The sequence below is a fragment of the Botryllus schlosseri genome, chromosome 12 (genome assembly GCF_051294905.1).
Source record: "Botryllus schlosseri isolate E-star chromosome 12, Bs_hap1, whole genome shotgun sequence".
In the NCBI taxonomy this organism is placed as follows: domain Eukaryota; kingdom Metazoa; phylum Chordata; class Ascidiacea; order Stolidobranchia; family Styelidae; genus Botryllus; species Botryllus schlosseri.
The window spans coordinates 13,015,607-13,035,957 of NC_137247.1; the positions used below are offsets into that span (position 1 = coordinate 13,015,607).

Sequence of the window (20,351 nt, forward strand, 5' to 3'; positions counted from 1 at the left end):
TGCCTGCCACCTGACGGATCATGTGGTTCGAAACGGTATATCAGAATTTCCACCTTGTGCTCTTTGACGGTATCTCGAAACCACCAAACATTATTTCGTCATTCCATCGTCGCCTCCTCATCGCGAAATGTGCCGAATTCAACGACCAAAATATTACGCTATACACCGCTGAACTCGTGCTGCATGTCTTGTAATCATCATTTATTATATTTGAATCCTGATTGCATTTTCTTAGCGTGACGAAATCTTAGAACAAAATGGACCAAAAATTATCTGCGAAGAGAACGATTCACACGATCCCGAATTTTTTAGAATTTTGTATTTCTGGAATATTTAAAATCTCGGGCAGCTTATAGTCCAAACCAAGCTCGAAATTAACCCAACTTCACAAAGTTTGTTGTCAAAAGATCACCGGTAATAAAACCGGGGAACAAAATGATCCCCGCATATTGGCCGAACCTCGATATTGCTATGTCCGCAGGCACCGAAATAGCCGGCCCCGAATAGCCAAGTCATTGCAATATGTGCACCAAGTGGTACAGATGCGACCTACGGAGTACAAGAATGACCCGCGTGTTGAAATAGGAAGTGAAAAATAATTTACTTCTTTTGTTTGGTCTGGGACGTGTGAGCGATCCCAATATCTTTCGAGTAGCGACAATCATCACATTCACGAAATAACAACACTCATTAAGAAAGTTGCCTAATTATTACCAACAAACTGCCTGAATCTAACAGATGTGAATCTTATGATGTCTTAACTGTGAGACGAACATGACTAAATATGATCCCCTAAAATTTAGAGGACATTAGTTCTAGCGGTAAATCTGATCAAGTACGCCGAGAAAGGATCAAATGTTAATGCAAGACCGGTAATATTAAGAAAATTTCACGCTGCACACTGCACTTTACACTGATTTTTCAAAACACTGGTCAGTAGCTATTTCGGTTCGTTCGTGAATCGCGTAACACCGTTTGTGAATTGGATGTATGAAAGGGTGGTGACGTAATTACCCACAGAGGTAAAAGGGGTCTGAAAGTTTCGTCGTCACGAGGTCAGGTTGATCACCCAGTGAGGTCAAACACCAGTGTTGAATGTGAATTTGAAGCGTTTGAATGTGACTCATGGCATTAGAGCTGATTTGTCAAAAACGCCACCAAGCTTAACAGAGCTATCGTAAAAAAATGAACTACACCGTTACATTGACACCATAAAATCCGATGTGTTGTTTTGTGTTGATTGGGTAAGGGAGCGTGAGTCATTTAAATCAATTGCCAAGAAACCGCTCCTTGAATTTTCTAGAAAAGTTTTGGTACGACTTATCTAGTACGTGTTTTAGGGACAATCAATGTGCATCAGGGCTTCGGCGCAGCCGTAAATTTGCATTGCTCCAGCTCCGGAGCTTTCTTTTATCATACACTAGCTCCGGCTCCAGCTCCGGAGCCGCATTATTTCCACAGCTCCGGCTCCAGCTCCGGCTCCGGCTCTGAAAACTATCGAAGGTGTCTGTCTATATCAGGGGTGGGCAACCCGCGGCCTGCGGGCTATATGTGGCCCGCGAGAAGGTTTTGAGTAGCCCGCGACCTAATTTCCCATTATATTATCGAAATCCTGTTATATTATCGAAATTGAATTGCTCAAATCATATGCTCATATTGTGAACTTGCAAGGCGAACCAAAAATATGATTAGTCTGGCCGCGAAACTTGGGATGTTGATGATTAAAATATCAGTTCCGACGCATTGGCAGATCAATGGTCCGCAACCACATTTTTAGTAAATGGTCGTACATTACAATAAACTAAAAGAGTAGTAAAATTTTTCTTCACGCTCCGCGTGTATAATTGTCACACGATTTCTTGCTTTGTAGCATACTCACTCATGAAAATGAAAAAACGCCTGATTTAGCCGATTGGGTTTAACTATATTTGCGATTACGAGAGAAAGTCTTTTCGCGTTTGCGCTCGCAGAAAGCTCGTCGACGATGAAATGTAGGCACAAATTAATTGTCGTATTTTACGGAAATCTTCGATATCGATATGTCCAGATGCCGAATAGTCCTGTCCTTGCAAACTGAGCCCAGCGGGCGTTATACAGTCGACCCGCAATATACCCAAGTATATAATAATGATATCAACTTTGAAATTTTTATGCGCCTGGCGCGGCTAGTGGGCAGCACATTCGTTCGTCAATTTCATTTGGCCCATTAGCCGAAAAGGTTGTCCACCCCTGGTCTATATAGATTACTAATTTACCCGTAGGTTAGTTATCTATAGTAATCTAGAGTCTGTCAACCGTCAGTAACATCGGATGCAGCAACGAAGGCATATAGGTGCTGCCGTGTCGGCTTGTGACGTCATAATCAATACTTGTCAATTGTCGATAACATCATAGTTGTACTAGAACGCACTTTACTACATGCCATTGCTGTGCACAGTATCAAAATTTTGATGCGGCGTTTTAACACTGGCACTGTACTCGTTAACATTAAGCCATACAGCTCAATTCAATCTTTAAATAAGCGATTAGTACTCAACCGTAACTGTATAGTCAGCGCAATATGGGCGGACATCAAGACCTGATCAATAGAAATTCGATTTGTACCAAATGGCCAATGGTTTGACGTTCGATATTGGTGCACTCGTTACCAGTCCATACGGTGTCGATCAAGTTTATCGGAATATAATATTTTCCCCCTTAAACGAATCGAATACTCGAATTAAACACTGCGCCATGTACATTGCGCCATGCCCATAACGAATTAAACTATGCAGTATATGCACATTGCACATTTACAAGTCACAGTGCGCGATAATCCGGGAATACTAGAGTATCAAGCAGACATCAAGAATGAATTTACGAAACAGATGATTACAAATTGGAAATCGCGTATCAAATCAGTAATTTGTCTCCAACATCAAATACCATAGGGTCTTGACACCGCATTAAGTAGCTCGCTGAGTGTAACGGCGTTTTGGGCTACTCTTCAGCCATCCCCTATTCACGCTCGAAAATCTTTACTGTGGTGAATAACGATCATGCGCAGTAATGAATTCCAATTCGCATGCATAATTGCATACTCAATAACACTGTCCAATTTGCTCATTCTATTCATAGCAACGATGAGATGGAATTTCTCGGCTCGTGCTCGTCATATCGACATGTGCAACGAAATCACGTTTTTATCCTTTTTATCATTTCGTGTAATACATAGTGATCATCATTTTCGAACCGTACAAATGGCCAACAAGGTTGTACTGATGACAAAATTTCGGGATTGCCGAATAACCACAATATTCACAGGCATATCTAGCATACCGAGGTTCGGCAGTAATGTATGAAAATTGAACATTCAACATATGACTGCTCTGCCGTTAAATCCCCAGGAACATGGTTAGTCGGAAAAGGTAGCGCGAAAGAGGAAAAGATTCATAATTTCGCGAAGGCCTGCTGTTGAATTATGTGAACTCAAAAGATGTGGTTGTCGCATGTTTGATAGCATCTTATGAAGTAGGCCTACGTCGGAGCCGGAGCTACCCCTCAAATAACTAGCTCCAGCTCCGACTCCGACTGAATTTTATGTGGAGCTCCGGCTCCGGCTCCAGATCCGGTCAAAATGCACGGCTCCGGGGCTCCGGCTCCAAAGCCCTGCATGATATGCACATGCCACTGGACAAGGAAGGTACAGATATAGCCTTGTAGTGCTTTCTAGGTCTTGCACCACCCCTCCATGCAATCCAAGTAAGGCATGAGTGCCAAGCGGGGAAGTCATGGACACCAGTCTTACTAATCAGCTCTTTGGTATGACCCAGCCGGAGATCGAAACTACCGATCAAGAAGACGGACGCTTCACCATTACGCCATCTTGATCGCGCACAAGGTAACTCGTGAGAAACTTTTGAATAGTCTTAACCGTGTGGCGTGACCAATGATCATTGATGATAGCTTGAGAGGTTTAATTAATGACTCCGCGTCAATAGCTCTACCGGTCCGACCTTATAACTTTATCAGGCTACGCCACTCGTTTAATGTAACATCTTATTTCTTATCTATCTGTGTTATGTCTAACTGTTTGCAGTCCATTCCAAAGCAAGTTTGTCTCGGTACTTCTATGTTAGCGAATTATTTATGAAAACGTGGTTTACTTTTTGAGAAGAAACAATAAATGGATATTCAGCATATATCAGTAAGAATTTATTTAATATCATAGGTAAGATATATTTCGTCACCGTCACCGTCATCTCTTACGATCGACCAGAAATAGTCAAAGTTGTCAAGAAAGCTACTCAAGTAGAAGTAGAAGAGACCCAACAAAATATATCACGAAGTAGAAGTAGATGAAAGTTATATAGCTTTCAATACAACATCCATTGTAGCAGTATATTTATTAAACTCGAAGACTTTTCGGGTGCCTCTTTTCAAGAGTTATCGGCACACTAAAGAGATTTAAACAGATTTAAAAGCAGAACCAAAAAGGCAAAGTATGACGCAACAATCGAGATCACAAACCATGAAATTCGCATTGTACCAATGGCAACAATAACAAACTATGAAGTATACGGACATACCCCTGACCCCACTATAGTACCGTATGTCCGTATGGATGCCAGTAAATTCGGCCCTCGGTAAATTCGGCCAGTGAATTCGGCCCATGACCTCGGTAAATTCGGCCCTCCGAGAATATTGTATTAAAATGTATTTCCAACCGTTAACATGAATTAATTACATAATTATACTATTATTATTTGATATGGATGTCAGGGTATGCGTAGATCGCATAATCGTGGGAGATAGCGCGGATATTCACGGGGCCGAATTTACCGATGGCCGAATTTACTCGGTAAATTCGTCCCCCGGAGAATTTTGTATAAAAATGTATTATGAATGAATTACATAATTATTTTATTATCGAGTGATTTGAAGGTCAGGGTATGCGTATATCGCACAGTCACGGGAGATAATGCGGATATTTACGGGGCCGAATTTACTGACCACCGAATTCAATCGGTAAATTCGGCACTCGGAGAATTTTGTGTAAAATTGTATTACCAACTATTAATGTGAATTATATGACATAATTATATTATTATCAAGTGATTAGGAGCTTAGGGTTAGGATTAGAGTTAGGTTAGGGTTAGGGTTAGGATAAGGGTTAGGATTAGGGTTAGGTTAGGGTTATGATTAGGGTTAGGTTAGGATTAGGGTTAGGGTTAGGATTAGGGTTAGCTTAGGGTTAGGATTAGGGTTAGGTTAGGGTTATGATCAGAGTTGGATCAATTACATTATTTCAGTTCAATTACAATTACAATTACAATTACTTTCATGCATGTTTTAATTACATTACAATTACAATTACTCCATGCTAAAAATATCAAATTACAATTACAATTACAATTACTCCTTGCATGCTTCAATTACATTACAATTACAATTACAATTGCTGCTGTTGCACATGTAATTGAATAATCATAAATTCAACCGTGCTCCTTGACACCGTAGCGTCGTATTTAACAACAATTCAAGTCTAGTTCAGATTGTGTAGTAATAAATGCGTTTATGTGCGTACATAGTATGCTATGTAAGATGTCATTGTGACGTAATATAAGCGTGTTTTGTATGCTCGGTAATTATGGCTCACGTAATTGGAAATGTAAAATGTTATTTACCTAATTTCCTATGGGTTAGGATTAAGGATAGGGTGCAGTATGTCGTTGAAAAAGTATTTTAATATATGCACGTGTTGGATTTGCGTATATAGTATATAATTAAAGAAATAATATTATTTTTATCGAGGGACGTAGGAATTAGGATGAGGAGTAAAAACAAAACCGTGCTTTGTCAGATAAGACGTTATATAATATCCAGTGGTCTGGTTAGTTAGCCAGACGAATTAACGATGCAGCATCGTGATCTGAAATCGCATTGTAGATTGCCAACCCACGGATAGATGCGCAAGATGTGAGTCACGGATGAATGCACCGACAAACGTACTGCAGAGTCGGCTAAAAGCAGCAAACTTTGTAGTCCTAGAGCTGGCGATCCATGCATCCAAATTTGATGCATCTGGTCTTTATCGTAAGCTATTGATGTACTAATTCCGAAAATACAAAATAAAATCTCGTCAGGGCAATGTAACTGCTCCAAAATAGCCGTTTAAGGCCGACTGTTCTGAAAAGTGAGAGCGCTGCAGCAGCATGACCGCAACAATTACCAATTACGCCCAGCGATTGTTCAGAACAATGCCGATTCCCAGACTTTCACGACTATTTTGAGATGGTACCATTGCCTGGAAATATACTTTTATTGCGGAATCAGTGCGACACTAGCTTTCGATTAGGACCATACATATCAAATTTCGACGCTTGGATCGCCAGCTATGGGACTATCAATTCTGCTGCTTTTAGCCGGCTCAGCAGTTCGTTTCTCGGCGTATTCAATCGTGAGTCACGTGTTGCGAATCCATCCGTTGGTTAGTAATCTAAAAATTGTATACAATGGCAGCCGAGGCCAGCATAGCGGTAAAAATAAAAATAAAACTTCACCCGCAAGGGCGCAGTCAAGGGCTTCCGCGAATGGATCCACCAAATTCCTTGTCGAAATTTAAAGAGAATGCATTATAAGTCAATTAATTTATGTTGTGCTTGTCAGGTCTCAATAGCAATTTAATGTAATTGAAATTGTAATTGAGCAAAATTTTTGTCAAATTACAATTACAATTACAATTACACAAAATAAAAATGCTTGTCTTCCACCTGTTTTATACTGTTACCCCAAATCTTGTTCCAAAATTGACTTTAGAATCCTAATCTATACCCTTACTTTATTTCGAACCACATCCTAATTAGGATGTGACCGGTATGACCGGACATTATTCGAGAGTCGAAACAACCAATGCTGAAACAGGCGGAGGATGAATAAAAAGTTAATAACATTAGGTTCAGCGATATATAATGTCATGTGTAACCGCTCGGATCCAGAGGCTGGGTGATCTCCGGTTAGGAGAGCACGCCGGCGGGAAAATGAGGAACTAGTATTATTCGTATTCTGCTGCGCTGGCTTTGGTACTTGGCTGCTTCTTTTGTGAAATACATACTGTGAGTTCGCATTCGGTGGAACCTCTCATTTCAGTCTCGAACCTGAAAGACAGTGGCATCATCTTCTGTGAGGTATATAGATTATAATAGGAACAAAGACAGAACGGCCACAATGGCGAGCACGCCAGGACTTGACTCTGAATATGAGAGAGATGAACCGTTTGCAGTAGGCGGCGAGAACGAAGAAATTGATACTGGTACTATGTTATTGAGAACTTTTGCAAAAGTCCAAAATGATGCAGAGAGTTCAAGAATCGTAGCAGTTGAATCGGGGAAAGAGGTGAAGATTCTGCGCCAGGAAATGAACACTTTGCTTGAAAATCAGAATCAGATGTGCAGTCAAAACCAGCGCATGAGCCATGAATTGCATGTTCTGCGTGAGGAGAACAATGAACTGCGCCAGGAAATGCGTATTATGCGTAGAAATCAAGAGGAATTCCGTGATGAAATGAACGCTCTGCATGGACAAAGCCAGCAAATTTTGGACTTGTTGAATGCTCATATTGTCAATGCGAAGAAGGAAATGATAAATACTGAACACGAGTCGGTCGATTCATCTTCCTTATGTGCTCCGAGACCAGAGAATGATGTGAGAGTGGAACAGAAGAGATCATCAAAACAGCAAGTATATTCAGCATCCGGTATGGTACCGGTACCCGAGTTTAGCAATTTTGGGAAGTCTGCTTGGGCAAGCACACCTCGTCAGTGTAATGGTTTGGCTGTCCACTCGATCGGTGTGACCTCACCGAGACACTTCAGTGGTGATGGCAAAGAACCTTTTGACGATTACTTGCAACATTTCAAGGCCATGGTATTACTACATGATTGGGATAGAGGCATCGCTGCATTGCAATTAGAAGTATGTCTCGAAGGCCATGCTCAAAAATTGGCTTTAGAACTACAAGAAGAAGATCGTCGCGATTATGACAAGTTGGTGTCGCATCTGAAGAAACGATTGGGTAAATCAACCCATGAGAAGGACTATGTTCGTGAATTTTATGCTCGGGAGAAAAACCTTCAGGAGTCTCCTGCTGATTTCGCTATCGCACTACAGAAGTTGGCGAGGAAGGCGTTTCCTGGGCGTGACCAAATGGAAGTCGAGAGCTTGACTAAAAGACAATTTGCTACGGGCTATGGAGATGCAAGCGTTGCCTTGGCCTTGTCGATTGAAAACAAAGAAGCCTCGCTATGGGACCTGGTTGACCGAGCAACAGATGTATTGGATGTTCTTAAAACTACAAAGTCCTCAGTGCTACGTAAACCCATGATTGCCCCGATTGCGACAGGCAAGACATGCAGTGACGGTTGTACTTCTGGTGGAAAATCTGAGTTTACAAAGGTGGTAGCCGACTTGGAAAATGAAATGAGGCAACTGAAGAATATGTTTTCAAAGGAGATGGAGGAATTGAAATTTTCTACAGCGCGTAGGCAAGACAGCTATGGTCACAGAAGACGGTTCCAAGGGAATTGTAACCATTGTGGAATGTATGGTCACTCCGCAAAGTTCTGCCGTGTGCCTGTATGTGCTCGATGTAGGAAAAATGGACACTGGGAGGATGAATGCAGGGAACTACTTCCAAACGATAATATGAATGACGGGATTGGTCAAAGGAACACCTCTACCGAACAGCCTACTGCTCCGAAGGATTTTTTAGAGAGACGATAGGTGACCAACAATTGGCACCTGACTGGTATGCCCCCGACTTGGAGAAGTTGATTTGTGCGCTTGATTTAAAGGTAAACTGGTATGCGAGTATCGGTGTTGATGGTTATTTTTTCCAGTTTTTGATTGATAGTGGTAGTCCCGAAACGTTTATTAGCGTCGAACTTTTTGATATTTTGGGTTATTCTTGGAATAGGTTGGAGCCCATTACGAGGGACTTTACTGTGGCAAATGGCTACAAGCTAGACGTTGTTGGTAGATTGTGCTTGAAGCTTTGTATTAATGATGTGTGTAAAGAAATGGCTGTTAACGTTGCTAAACTCGGCACTCCTGTTGGTATTTTGGGCCTTGATGCTCTTCGTGATTTTGATGTAGTATTGTACGCGAGAGACGAGTGTATAAGTGTTGCTGGCAAAATGGTGCCCATTGTTAAGCCCAATCGAAAGATTGTATGTTGTCGTATTAGTACCCAACAATCCTACGTGATACCGAAAAGGAGTGAGAAGTTGATTTGGGGCAGTATTTCTTGTCCTTGGACTGAAAATGACTGTAATGTGACGGCTGTGGTTGACCCAGTTGGCTCTTTTGTTTCTGAATTTGGCGCTCAAGGTGTGTTTCTTTATTCTGGTATTGTGAACCCAGATTGTGCAAAAGTGCCATTGCTATTGGCAAATTTATCGGAAGAGGATGTTGTTATTCCTGACTCCTGCTTGATTGGCTTGATGCGTCCGGATGATAGTGGTTCGGTGCAGATGGTCTCTTCAATTACTGCCGATGAGGAAATGATGAAAAATGTGAACGAAGAATCCATACCTACAGAGGTTTTCCAGGAGAGTTCTGGTGGAGTACTTACACCGTTACCTGGGTCATTGCTGGCCATGCTTGATGATATTGAGGACATAACTGTCGATCAGAAGGTAAAAGTTGAAGAACTGTTACGCGAGTTTCAAGATGTATTTACGGTACCAGGTGGAAGGCTTGGTCGAACTGATGCCATTAAGCACCGCATCCAGACTACTAAATTGGAACCTGTGAAAATACCTCCTCGTAGGCTTGGCTGGGCGAAGTGGGACGCTGCAAACAAGGAAATTGACAAATTGCTTGAACAAGATGTGATTGAAGAATCGAATTCTCCTTATAATGCCCCATTGATTTTGATACCCAAGAAGGATGGTGTTTCACATCGCCTCGTTTTGGACTATCGCCAACTGAACTCTGTTACTGTGAAGGATGCGTACAGCCTTCCCAGGATTGACGATATACTGGATTCATTGGGTGGAGCATCTTGGTTCAGTTGTTTAGACTTGGATAGTGGATTTTTTCAAGTGGAAATAGAGGAAGCAGATCGCTATAAAACCGCGTTTTCCTTGCCTGGTCGAAATCACTATCAATTCAAAGTTCTGCCTATGGGTATGTCAAATTCTCCGGCCCTTTTCGAACGCTTGATGGAGAATATTCTTCGAGACGTTTTGTGGAAAACTACACTTGTTTTTGTGGACGATGTAATGGTTTATAGTAATGATTTTGATTGTGAATTGGAAAATCTCCGTGGCGTCTTTTCACGGATACGTCGTGCTGGGATGAAGTTCAAGCCGAAGAAATGTAAACTGTTTCGTCGCCAAGTCGAATACTTGGGTCATGTTATATCAGCTGATGGTGTAAAGTGTGACGAAAATAAGACTGCTGTGGTACGAGACTGGCCAGTCCCTACAAAACTGAAGGAGTTGCAAAGCTTCCTTGGGACCGCAACATATTATCGTAAATTTGTTCCTTCATTCGCTTCTATTGCCAGTCCATTGACGGACCTGATGAGAAAAGGTGTGAAGTTCACTTGGACGGACAAATGTCAGGCTGCTTTTGATGAGTTGAAAAAAGTCCTTACCTCGACTCCGATTTTATCATATCCTCAACGGGATGGTGGTACGTTTATTTTGGACACTGATTGCAGCGGGTTTGCTGCCGGAGCAGTGTTGTCTCAATTGCAAGATGGTGAAGAGAAAGTGATTGGATATGCCAGTAAAGCGTTAAGCAAGGAGCAGAAGAACTATTGCGCGACATACAGAGAGCTATTCGCTGTTCGGTGGGCGATGGAGCATTTTCGCCACTATCTATATGGGAGGAAATTTGTGTTACGTACTGACCATTCCTCATTGCGTTGGCTTCTAAATTTCAAAGACCCGAGCGGGGTTGTTGCTCGATGGATAACGTACCTGAGTAGCTTTGAATATGACGTTGAGCATCGAGAAGGAAAAAAGCATGGAAATGCTGATGGGTTGTCTCGGCGTTACAGAAGGAAGTGTAGCCGTGCAGAATGTCTGAACTGTAATGAACATGATTCTGCTTGTCATGCAATTGTTGCTCCCGTTAGTGCGGGCACCGACTCCGTTACAAACTCTGTTGATCGACCTTCGCCTGCGCCTAACTGGTTGCATACTTTGTCCAATGAAGAGTTGCGCGATTTGCAGATGGTCGACTCGGACATTGGGACGGTAATATCATTGAAGGAATCTGCCAGTGGTAAACCTTCTTCCGAAGAGTTGCTACTGCATTCTCACATGGTCAGAGTCTTGTGTTCTCATTGGAAGTTTTTATCTTTGCGTAATGGTGTTTTGTATCGTGAATATTTGCAAGTTAATCCCGGCTGTGATTCAACTTTTCAAATTGTTATGCCCATGTCGTTGCGTAGGAAACTATTTACCGAATATCATACCTTGCGAACAGGTGGCCATTTGGGGCGGGACAAAACTTATGCTAAATTGAGAGATCGCTTTTATTGGCCTGGCATGAAGCAAGATGTCAGTAACTGGGTAAAATTTTGCAAACCTTGCACATCAAGTAAAACTGGACATGGAAAAAAGCGTGCCAAATTGGTAAAGATGCTTTGCTCTGAACCCTTAGATAGGATTTCTCTTGATTTTGTGGGTCCTATGCCATCTACTGAACTGGGCAATAAATACCTGATGGTGGTTACTGATTATTTTACTAAGTGGGTTGAAGCGTACCCAATGAAGGACCTTCTGGCTGCATCAGCAGCCGATATTCTTGTGACAGAATTTTTTTGTAAGTTTGGCGCACCGAATATTATACACACTGATCAAGGAGTGCAATTTGAATCCAGGTTATTTCAAGAGATGTGTGAATTGTATGAAATTTTCAAGACTAGAACTACAACTTTTCGACCCCAATCTGATGGGTTAACTGAGAGAAATAATAGGTCCATTTTGCAGATGTTGACCAGTTATGTCAATGAGAGTAGATCTGATTGGGATGTTCATTTGCCATATTTACTGCAAGCTTATCGTTCAAGTGTTCATGATTCCACTGGGTACACTCCTAATAAGTTATTTCTTGGTCGTGAAGTTTCCTTGCCGAGTGATATTGTTTATGGTAGACCTCCGAAATGCACGCCGCGCAAATGTTACACTGACTATGTTGAATGGTTTTCTGCGGCCAGTGTTGATGCGTTTAAATTTGCACGTGAGAAATTGCGTAGATCTGCTGTGAAACAGAAAACATATTTCAATCGTTATGTTGAATCGCACGAATTTGAAGTTGGCTCTTACGTTTGGTTTTATTACCCGCCTAAGCATAGGAAATTGTCCTCTGGCTGGAATGGTCCCTGGCGAGTTGTCGAGAAATTGGAAAATTTTGTGTATCGTATTCAAAATGTTGACACCAGCAAATTTCGCATAACCCATGTTGATAATCTCCATCCTTATATTGTTGAGGGTGAAGAGGACTTACCCAGTCAGTCACCCGCAGAGTCCTTGAATTCTGAAACTGTTGTCATACCTTCAAACTGTGAAATGAATGTCATGCCCAGACGTAATCGTATTCGACCTGCATATTTAAACGACTATGTAACTGACTTCAATTAATCTTGTTACTTCATGTGATTGCCTTTTTTGTACGTTTTGTCAGTTTTATTTATTTTTGCACGGCCTTGCCGCTTGTGAGTGATCTTTTTCCTCCTAGCTCACTCAATTAGGGAGGGGAGAGGTGTAACCGCTCTGATCCAGAGGCTGGGTGATCTCCGGTTAGGAGAGCACGCCGGCGGGAAAATGAGGAACTAGTATTATTCGTATTCTGCTGCGCTGGCTTTGGTACTTGGCTGCTTCTTTTGTGAAATACATACTGTGAGTTCGCATTCGGTGGAACCTCTCATTTCAGTCTCGAACCTGAAAGACAGTGGCATCATCTTCTGTGAGGTATATAGATTATAATAGGAACAAAGACAGAACGGCCACACATGTTACAACAGCTGACAGTGTTGTTTCGGCCCGTCAGATCAGAATAGTTGACGTCCTATCGAAAGTCGTATCGATTATTCCTATCATAACTGTATCTCCGCTCAGTTGGTATTGAATGGGGCTCTTCCGGATTCTAGGATGTGATTCGTCGGATTCGCATGGATTTTGGACGATATCGTTCAAGTTTTCAAGTTTATTCATAAAATTTCACCACTTCAAAACATCACAAGACTGGAATACAATGAATGATAGGAAGATGCCGAAACGACTAGGAATATAGTCTTAAGAGCAGACACCCACCTGGGCATAGGCGATGTAAAGAGGAGGCATGCACACTGAATGAAAGTAAAAGAAGATAATATAAAGTGGCAAGTGACGGAAGGCGAGATCGATATGTCAGGTTGTGGTCCGGTAAATGGTGAGGGATGACTAGTTCCTATCTTTTAACTGTATCGCAGTCTTGTGGTGTTTTGAATTGATGAAAATTCTTATTAAACCTAAATATAATAATAAACTGAACACAGATACTCAAGCCATAGTCGTTTACAGCTGCTGTAAACGACTATGCTCAAGCTGTCGGAAAAATCACTAAGCAGCTCATCGCTTGAGCTCGGATGATAATTACGCCACCTCGTGTTACAACAAAAAGCTTTGTTTTGCTCGTCATTTGTGAGTCGTGTCTACTTGGGCATTTGCAACTCATCAGGAGGATTTTAGCTTGTTGTATTCGGACGCAGGTTGTTGGAGTGTGGGTTGGGAATATTCATATCGCGCGAAATCTTATCAAATGGTGAAATATAGCATAATGGAATAAATGTTGCCTTGATACTCCTCGATTTGCTACCAGTGCAAGATTTTTCGCTAGTTTAGTACCGTCATTTTATTTTCATCGCCTATTCATTTATGTGATGTTATCTTCTGTTACTTAAGAATTATCGGGCAGGCCTCTTGTTTTCATGTCCGATACCAGTAGTTCACAACCTCCACCTTTCCCGTGCTAGAATGAATCTAGCCTTGAGTCGCTTTACTATCAATGAAATTGACAGTACGTACTAACATTTTCGGCCCCCTTTCGTTTCGACTCGTACATCTTTTAGTTCTATCACAATTCATGGTATTTCAAAATAATGAAATTATTTACAAACTGAACTGAAGAAACGCTGAACAAATGTAGCCTACTATATTCCGCTATATTTCCACTGGATCAGGATGATTTCAATCCTCGCTGATGATGACAGTTAATATTTAATGTAGCGTAGGCCCTGATTGGAATCTCCGTCCTTTTTTTGAAATAAATCCTGCGTGATAGAAGTTTTTTCGCGTGACAAGGTCAACTTAGTGGCGTGACAAGCTAGGTTACTGACTTCAAATGACTGTGTTAAGCCAGTGAGAGGAGATCAGATGCTAATGGTTAGCAACTGGTAAGGTGCAAGTACTTTACCAACAGACAGTAATCAACAGATCCTGGCTAGAGGATTAGGTCTAAACATTATATACCACATACTAACTGGAATATAGCATTTGGGGTGGCTGAGAATATTGACTTTTTTTCAATTTTTTTTTTTAATTTTATTTTTTTAATGAAATCAATGACCCGTGACGGCGTGATCGCGTGCAACTGGCGACCAAGTCGGCGTGATCCTGCGTGCCTTGGACACCGATTCCATACTGGGCGTAGGCTAAGGTTGATAAAAATATAGTCTGGTTGGGAAGCTTGAATAAGTAATTAATTTTTTAACATATCCAGTATTTTTGAATGCTACAATTATGCAACCTGCAAGTATAATGAAGTAATTGTGAAAAGAAATAAAAGTAGACGTATCGGCACTTATTACCTCAATATGACTGGCTATTGTTGAATTTCCTTTTGGTATAGTATGTTAGAAGTATTTGAACAGTTTTTCGTCCTGATTTGTTGACTTCTAGTATGCTACTGCAGCCAGACTGGAATCAGTGGTTGTTTTCGACAACATGCTGTGCGTGACAGACGGATTTCTCGCGTGATTGGAGAATTTCATCCACGTGACGGAAATATTTTTCGCTATTATTCAATACTGAATTACTTATTAAACGACTCAATGTGCTAAAATAGACCTGGTATGCGCCGGACTAGGACTACGCCGTATATTCACTGTTACGCAAATGCCACGCTTGCTTGAGTTCATTGTAAAGCGCAAGCGCCTTATTCTGGATCTGGACTCTGGTATCGCTTTGTGACGTCAGCATAATTAATTAATTGGCGTGATCAGATATAAATGCCCGCGTGACGTTGCGCATGCCGTTGCCACCGATTCCACTCTGGTACTGCAGTACTTTGGTTTTACAGAGAATGGCAATATTTAGTAAAAATTCTGTGCAATGTATCATGCTTATACCCACGCCCCACGGATATGTGCATTCTTAACAAGTAACTCGCTCACAGACTTTATTGGTTGGTACTGAAAATCATGGTGAATTAGTACGGTACTCTGTTCTTGTAGCTCGTTTGGGTCTTGTGTGTGTGTTTTTGGTAAAGTCCAAAATGGAATCGGACGTTCTAACAACTCTCAAAATCCTCATCATTGGTGAAAGTGGTGTTGGAAAATCAAGGTTTGTTACTATTTACTGTCAGTATCTCCTTTATACATTGCTCCATTATCTAAATTAATCTATGCTTATGTTGAAGTGTATATCCAAAACTATAGAAAATGTAGGTTCCAATATAATGGCATCAAAGGACGTGTATGTTTCTGAACCATAAGATATATCGGCACTGGTGCCTGTTTCGCTGATTTTTGTTCTTCATTTCAAAGTTTGCTCCTGAGATTTACGGATGACAAGTTTGATCCAGATCAGCCAGCAACTATCGGGGTCGATTTTAAGGTCAGTGTGGCTTGAATGTAACTTGAGTTTCATTTTTTATAACTAATTTATGATGCTCATGATTAAGGCTGGGCAAAATCTAGTAGGCCTACCTAAGGGATTCGATTATGACTCGAGTACTAGGCTTCGAGCGCAGTATTCGAGTATCGCTCATTATAATGTCATAACATCATGTAAGATGCGGAAATTCAAATAGGCTATGCACCTTGTATGCTGCCACAAATAAGATATTGCCAGTACAGAACTACATCACTTAAAGGATGATTTCGTATTTTCGACCATCCCTTGTTCATTGCAGTTTGTCACAATGCTATTACGTTGATTACAACTTCACAGATATATCCTTTCCACTAACATGTGTGGCTTATTACGACATGTTCCGTATACTTTGATACGACCAGTGGAATTTTCAAGGCTTCCACAGTGGAAAATAGTATCAAATCTATCATTTTCGTAGATAAAGTACTAGAAGTATCATCTCAACTCAATTAGTAGAATCAATGCTTGATTGAGATTCGAGTATTCAAATCTTTGTGTACAGCTATCTTTGTGATACTATATTGGGATTTTTGTACCATCTCGCATATATCCGCCCTCTTGCTGTTACAAGGTCAAAGCCCTTACAATAGACGGAAACACTGTAAAACTGGCAATTTGGGATACAGCAGGACAGGAACGATTTCGTACTCTAACGCCGAGCTACTACAGAGGAGCTCAAGGTGTTATTTTTGGTAAGTAACATTTTCGTCCTTTTTGGTTCAGTTATTTGTTAAATATCTCTTCTATTTCAGTATACGACTGCACCAGGGCAGACACATTTTCAAGGATAGGAGCATGGTTAACTGAATTAGAGACTTACGCCACTAAACCTAATATTGTAAAAATGCTTGTTGGAAACAAAATCGATAAGGTAAGAAACCCAATTTCAAGTAGCTACTTCCTGAATCCACTAACCATTAGCCTTGCAACATAGGAGGAAAGGGTTGTGCAACGTTCTGATGGTTTGAAGTTTGCCAGAAAGCACGCGATGCTGTTTATTGAAGCTAGTGCCAAGACAAAAGATGGAGTGCAGTGTGCTTTCGAAGAACTTGTTGAAAAAATCATTCAAACTCCTGGACTATGGGATAAGGAGGGACAGAAGGGCAATGCGGGGGTATCACTAAATAGCGGTTCGACTGTGGACGCAGGGGCATGTGGCTCATGTTGATTGGGGAATTCGTATGTCGTACATCCATAAAAGTTTTTACTTATATACGCTTGTTTCATTGAAGATATGTACGTCACTAGATAACCGTGTTAGTTGCTTCCCAATTCCAAGTATTGTATGATTTTAAAGAATCACAATTTGCATTGTCGGTACTGAAGAAATCCTGAGCTATCAGTGATGATGTGTGTATATTAGGGTTATGACTAAAAAAAAAAAATTTTGCCTGTAGCAGGAATTGATGAACATTTTGGTATAAATTAATAAAATTATAATCATTTTGTTCAAATCGAAAAAAATGTCCCGCACAAACTAACATCAATTTTCGACACTGGTCCAAATATGGAAAAAATTTAAAATTCAAAGATATTCTTTGCTACAAATTTGATCTTCAAATATATGTCCTTTTACACTTATTGTAAAGTTCATTCATCAATTTGACTTCCCTTTCTGTTATTATGTTAAAGCCAGGGACATCTACGACGGACATATCCGACTTCCAATGGGGTTTTGGGGCACTTTATCGCTGCAAGACATTCGACCGCAAAGATAGCAGCAAATAATCTTTGATATATTCTAGAGCCCGACCGATATTGGATTTTTGGGTCGATACCGATAAAACCAATATCTCACACCTTAGCCGATGACCCCAATACATTCAGCCGATATTCAAAAGCAGTTGGATGTATAGCCTACATAAGCAAATCTTCAGAGGGCATTTATTTGAATTGAACATCTTTACAGCTATTGTTACACTTGAACATGAAATGCACTAGAAAGGCTGCATCTGGACACCTGTAAAGTGTAAGCTATATGAAATATATCAATATTCTCAGTCTAGCGATCAAAGATTATAGTTTTCTGGCTTCCTTCCGCCATGTTGTGACGTCACACGCAAATTGCCGTTAATTTTTCAACTCCAATGGCCGATACCGATAATTCTTTCAAAGTGTGATATCGTCTCGATATTATCGACGAACCGATAATCGGTCGGGCTCTAGTATATTCCATCTTTAGACATCTGGTTAGAATACCAGTCTTCCTGACACGCATTCGCGATAAATAAGCATCTCCAGAGTTATTCTCTATCTGGGGAAGTGGAAGTACGCAACGCAACCCTTGAGCACCCTCTCGCATTGCGTAGAGATGGAAGTTTATGCCATTTGATCAGTGGTAATCTATACTATTTTATTTGAAAGAATGTTCTGCACATGCCATAGATAAACTTAAAATCATCTATACATCCTCGGTTTTCTAATCTTTTCATCTGAAATTCGTGCTTGGTGGATTGCACCTAGTTTTCGTAGTGTTTTACCACATCATCTCCAAATTTGTAGCTGAGAGTTGGATTTCTTCAAGACGTTGGATCGAAGAACTCTAATATATGCTTTAAGAATCGATAATATGATGTTGGCAAGGGATATGAAAACCCATGCTCATCATTGCATTTCGCAGTTTCGAAACAACGCCATTCTGCCGTCCAGTATCAACAGATGCTACGGTGTCACATATGATATATGAGTTTTTCAAATTTTCCTGTACATCATATTCTTCTAAGCGGTTTTCTAGACCGCTGAAAATACCTAGAGTTGTTCTACTTTCGCCTTTTCGAACACCCAGTTTGATTTTTGCCAGACAAATTGAAATTATACGATATATACAGTCTACATCTAAAATCGGAATTAGTAATTATTTATTAATTATTTAATATTGACTGTAAACAAGAACACGATAGGAATAATTCAATCTGGGCGTTCAAAATGTACCAAAATACTATTTTAAATCTTCGCAATTGGAATTGGGTCACTTAAATTCAAATCAGTAGAAAAATAAATTATATAGTCTGTATCTACAAAAGAAAGCCTATCCTCCATACAGTGAAAACTGGAAATTTTTTGTGCGGGAGGTTTTTGTTCAAACAGTCTTAACTTTTGTGAGTTTTGAAATCAGGACACAAAAGCTCATCATTTGTGACTACAGGCCACACAAAATTTTGAAATTTTTTTTCTAGTCATAACCCTAGTGTATATCGTACTATTATCCCGACGAATGTTGAATAATTTCACTGAAAATTTTATTCCTCCTCTTAACGGGTATTTGGTACATACTTCTACGCACTCATTGGGGCACAGCGCTTGTACTCATATTGATCCTTGGCTTATTATTTAGTTGAATCATATGACAATCGCTTTAGCTGACGTGGCTGATTTATTGGTTGTTGCAATGTACTGAGGTTGAGCTGTCATCAACATTACCTGTTTATGCCGATAGATGTGGAAACCGTCACGGGTGGGAATCGCCAAACTTGCTTGCGAAGGCGTGACTCCTATTCTGGCTTCCTTGATGTTGGACTTCACCGGCCTGCGGCAGTAGGCATGGGTTTCGAATATCGCTAGAGTTGATGTCTTGCTTTACTAATAAATATTCTATTTCAATGAATCGATTCTTGAAGCTGCGTTGATTTTTGATGGGCTGGTCAATGTAGTATTGTCCGCTCTCAGCTCTCAATGACAGGTATCGTGGGCTACGGGGATCGTGATTCTCAACCGTGGTGCCGCAGCACACTGGTGTGCCATCTCCGATTAGCAAGGGTGCCGCAAAAGATTTTGAAATTATGCGCCAAATAATGCTGGTCTGTAGCAAACAATTGTCTATTCTAAATTATATAATCTGCCGGACTCGTGAAGTTTGTATGTTTGCAAAATCAAAACTGCTGTCAAGCCCGCAACCAAATTCACACGATAAGTTGACTGATCGCAGAGAACTGCAGATGTGGCGGCGCCTGTATAATAATGCGTTTTTACAATCCTAATTGTCATAATCACGAGTGAAAAATTAACTCCCTTTGAAGTAATGCTAACGTTGACAAATTCTAATTAGAAATATAAGCATCCAAGTTCCGATTGTTAAGTAGCGAGCTGCCACCAGTATTGAAGCCAAATCGCGAGTCAATTACGCTTTTTCGTTTTGATTCCAGTCGAGGTAAATTTAACTCACCATCGGGTCCAAGTTGGATTGCAAAGGGTCGAGTCAGTTATTAGTGTTGAGACTCGAGTCAAGTCACTGTTCAGTTTCGGGTTGAGGTCCTATTTTTCTAAGCTCATTTTTACAACTCTGATTGGCCGTCTGCGGTTTATCTGGGCTCCTCTACCCCCCCCCCCCCCGCCGCCGTTCTCGAGGCGACTAAAGAAAGCACCTGTGACGGCGGGCACTTTAGGCCGAGGTGGATGTCAGTCTAAAAGACCGCGCGTCGTTCGGCTCCCTCCTATCTGTTCATT

General features: G+C 40.9%; 1 protein-coding gene across 1 annotated transcript in view; it reads left to right on the forward strand.

Annotated features, from left to right (window-relative positions):
• The window catches only part of LOC145452044 (ras-related protein Rab-18-like), a 220,346-nt gene extending 200,834 nt beyond the window's left edge, over nt 1-19,512 (forward strand). Inside the window, exons 2-6 of the mRNA XM_080330260.1 lie at nt 15,428-15,596; nt 15,800-15,869; nt 16,480-16,600; nt 16,661-16,779; nt 16,843-19,512. Of these exons, the coding sequence (XP_080186386.1) occupies nt 15,529-15,596; nt 15,800-15,869; nt 16,480-16,600; nt 16,661-16,779; nt 16,843-17,076 (612 nt within the window). The 5' untranslated portion in view covers nt 15,428-15,528 and the 3' untranslated portion in view covers nt 17,077-19,512. The remainder of the gene's footprint in view (nt 1-15,427; nt 15,597-15,799; nt 15,870-16,479; nt 16,601-16,660; nt 16,780-16,842) is intronic.
• Nucleotides 19,513-20,351: the final 839 nt, after the last annotated feature.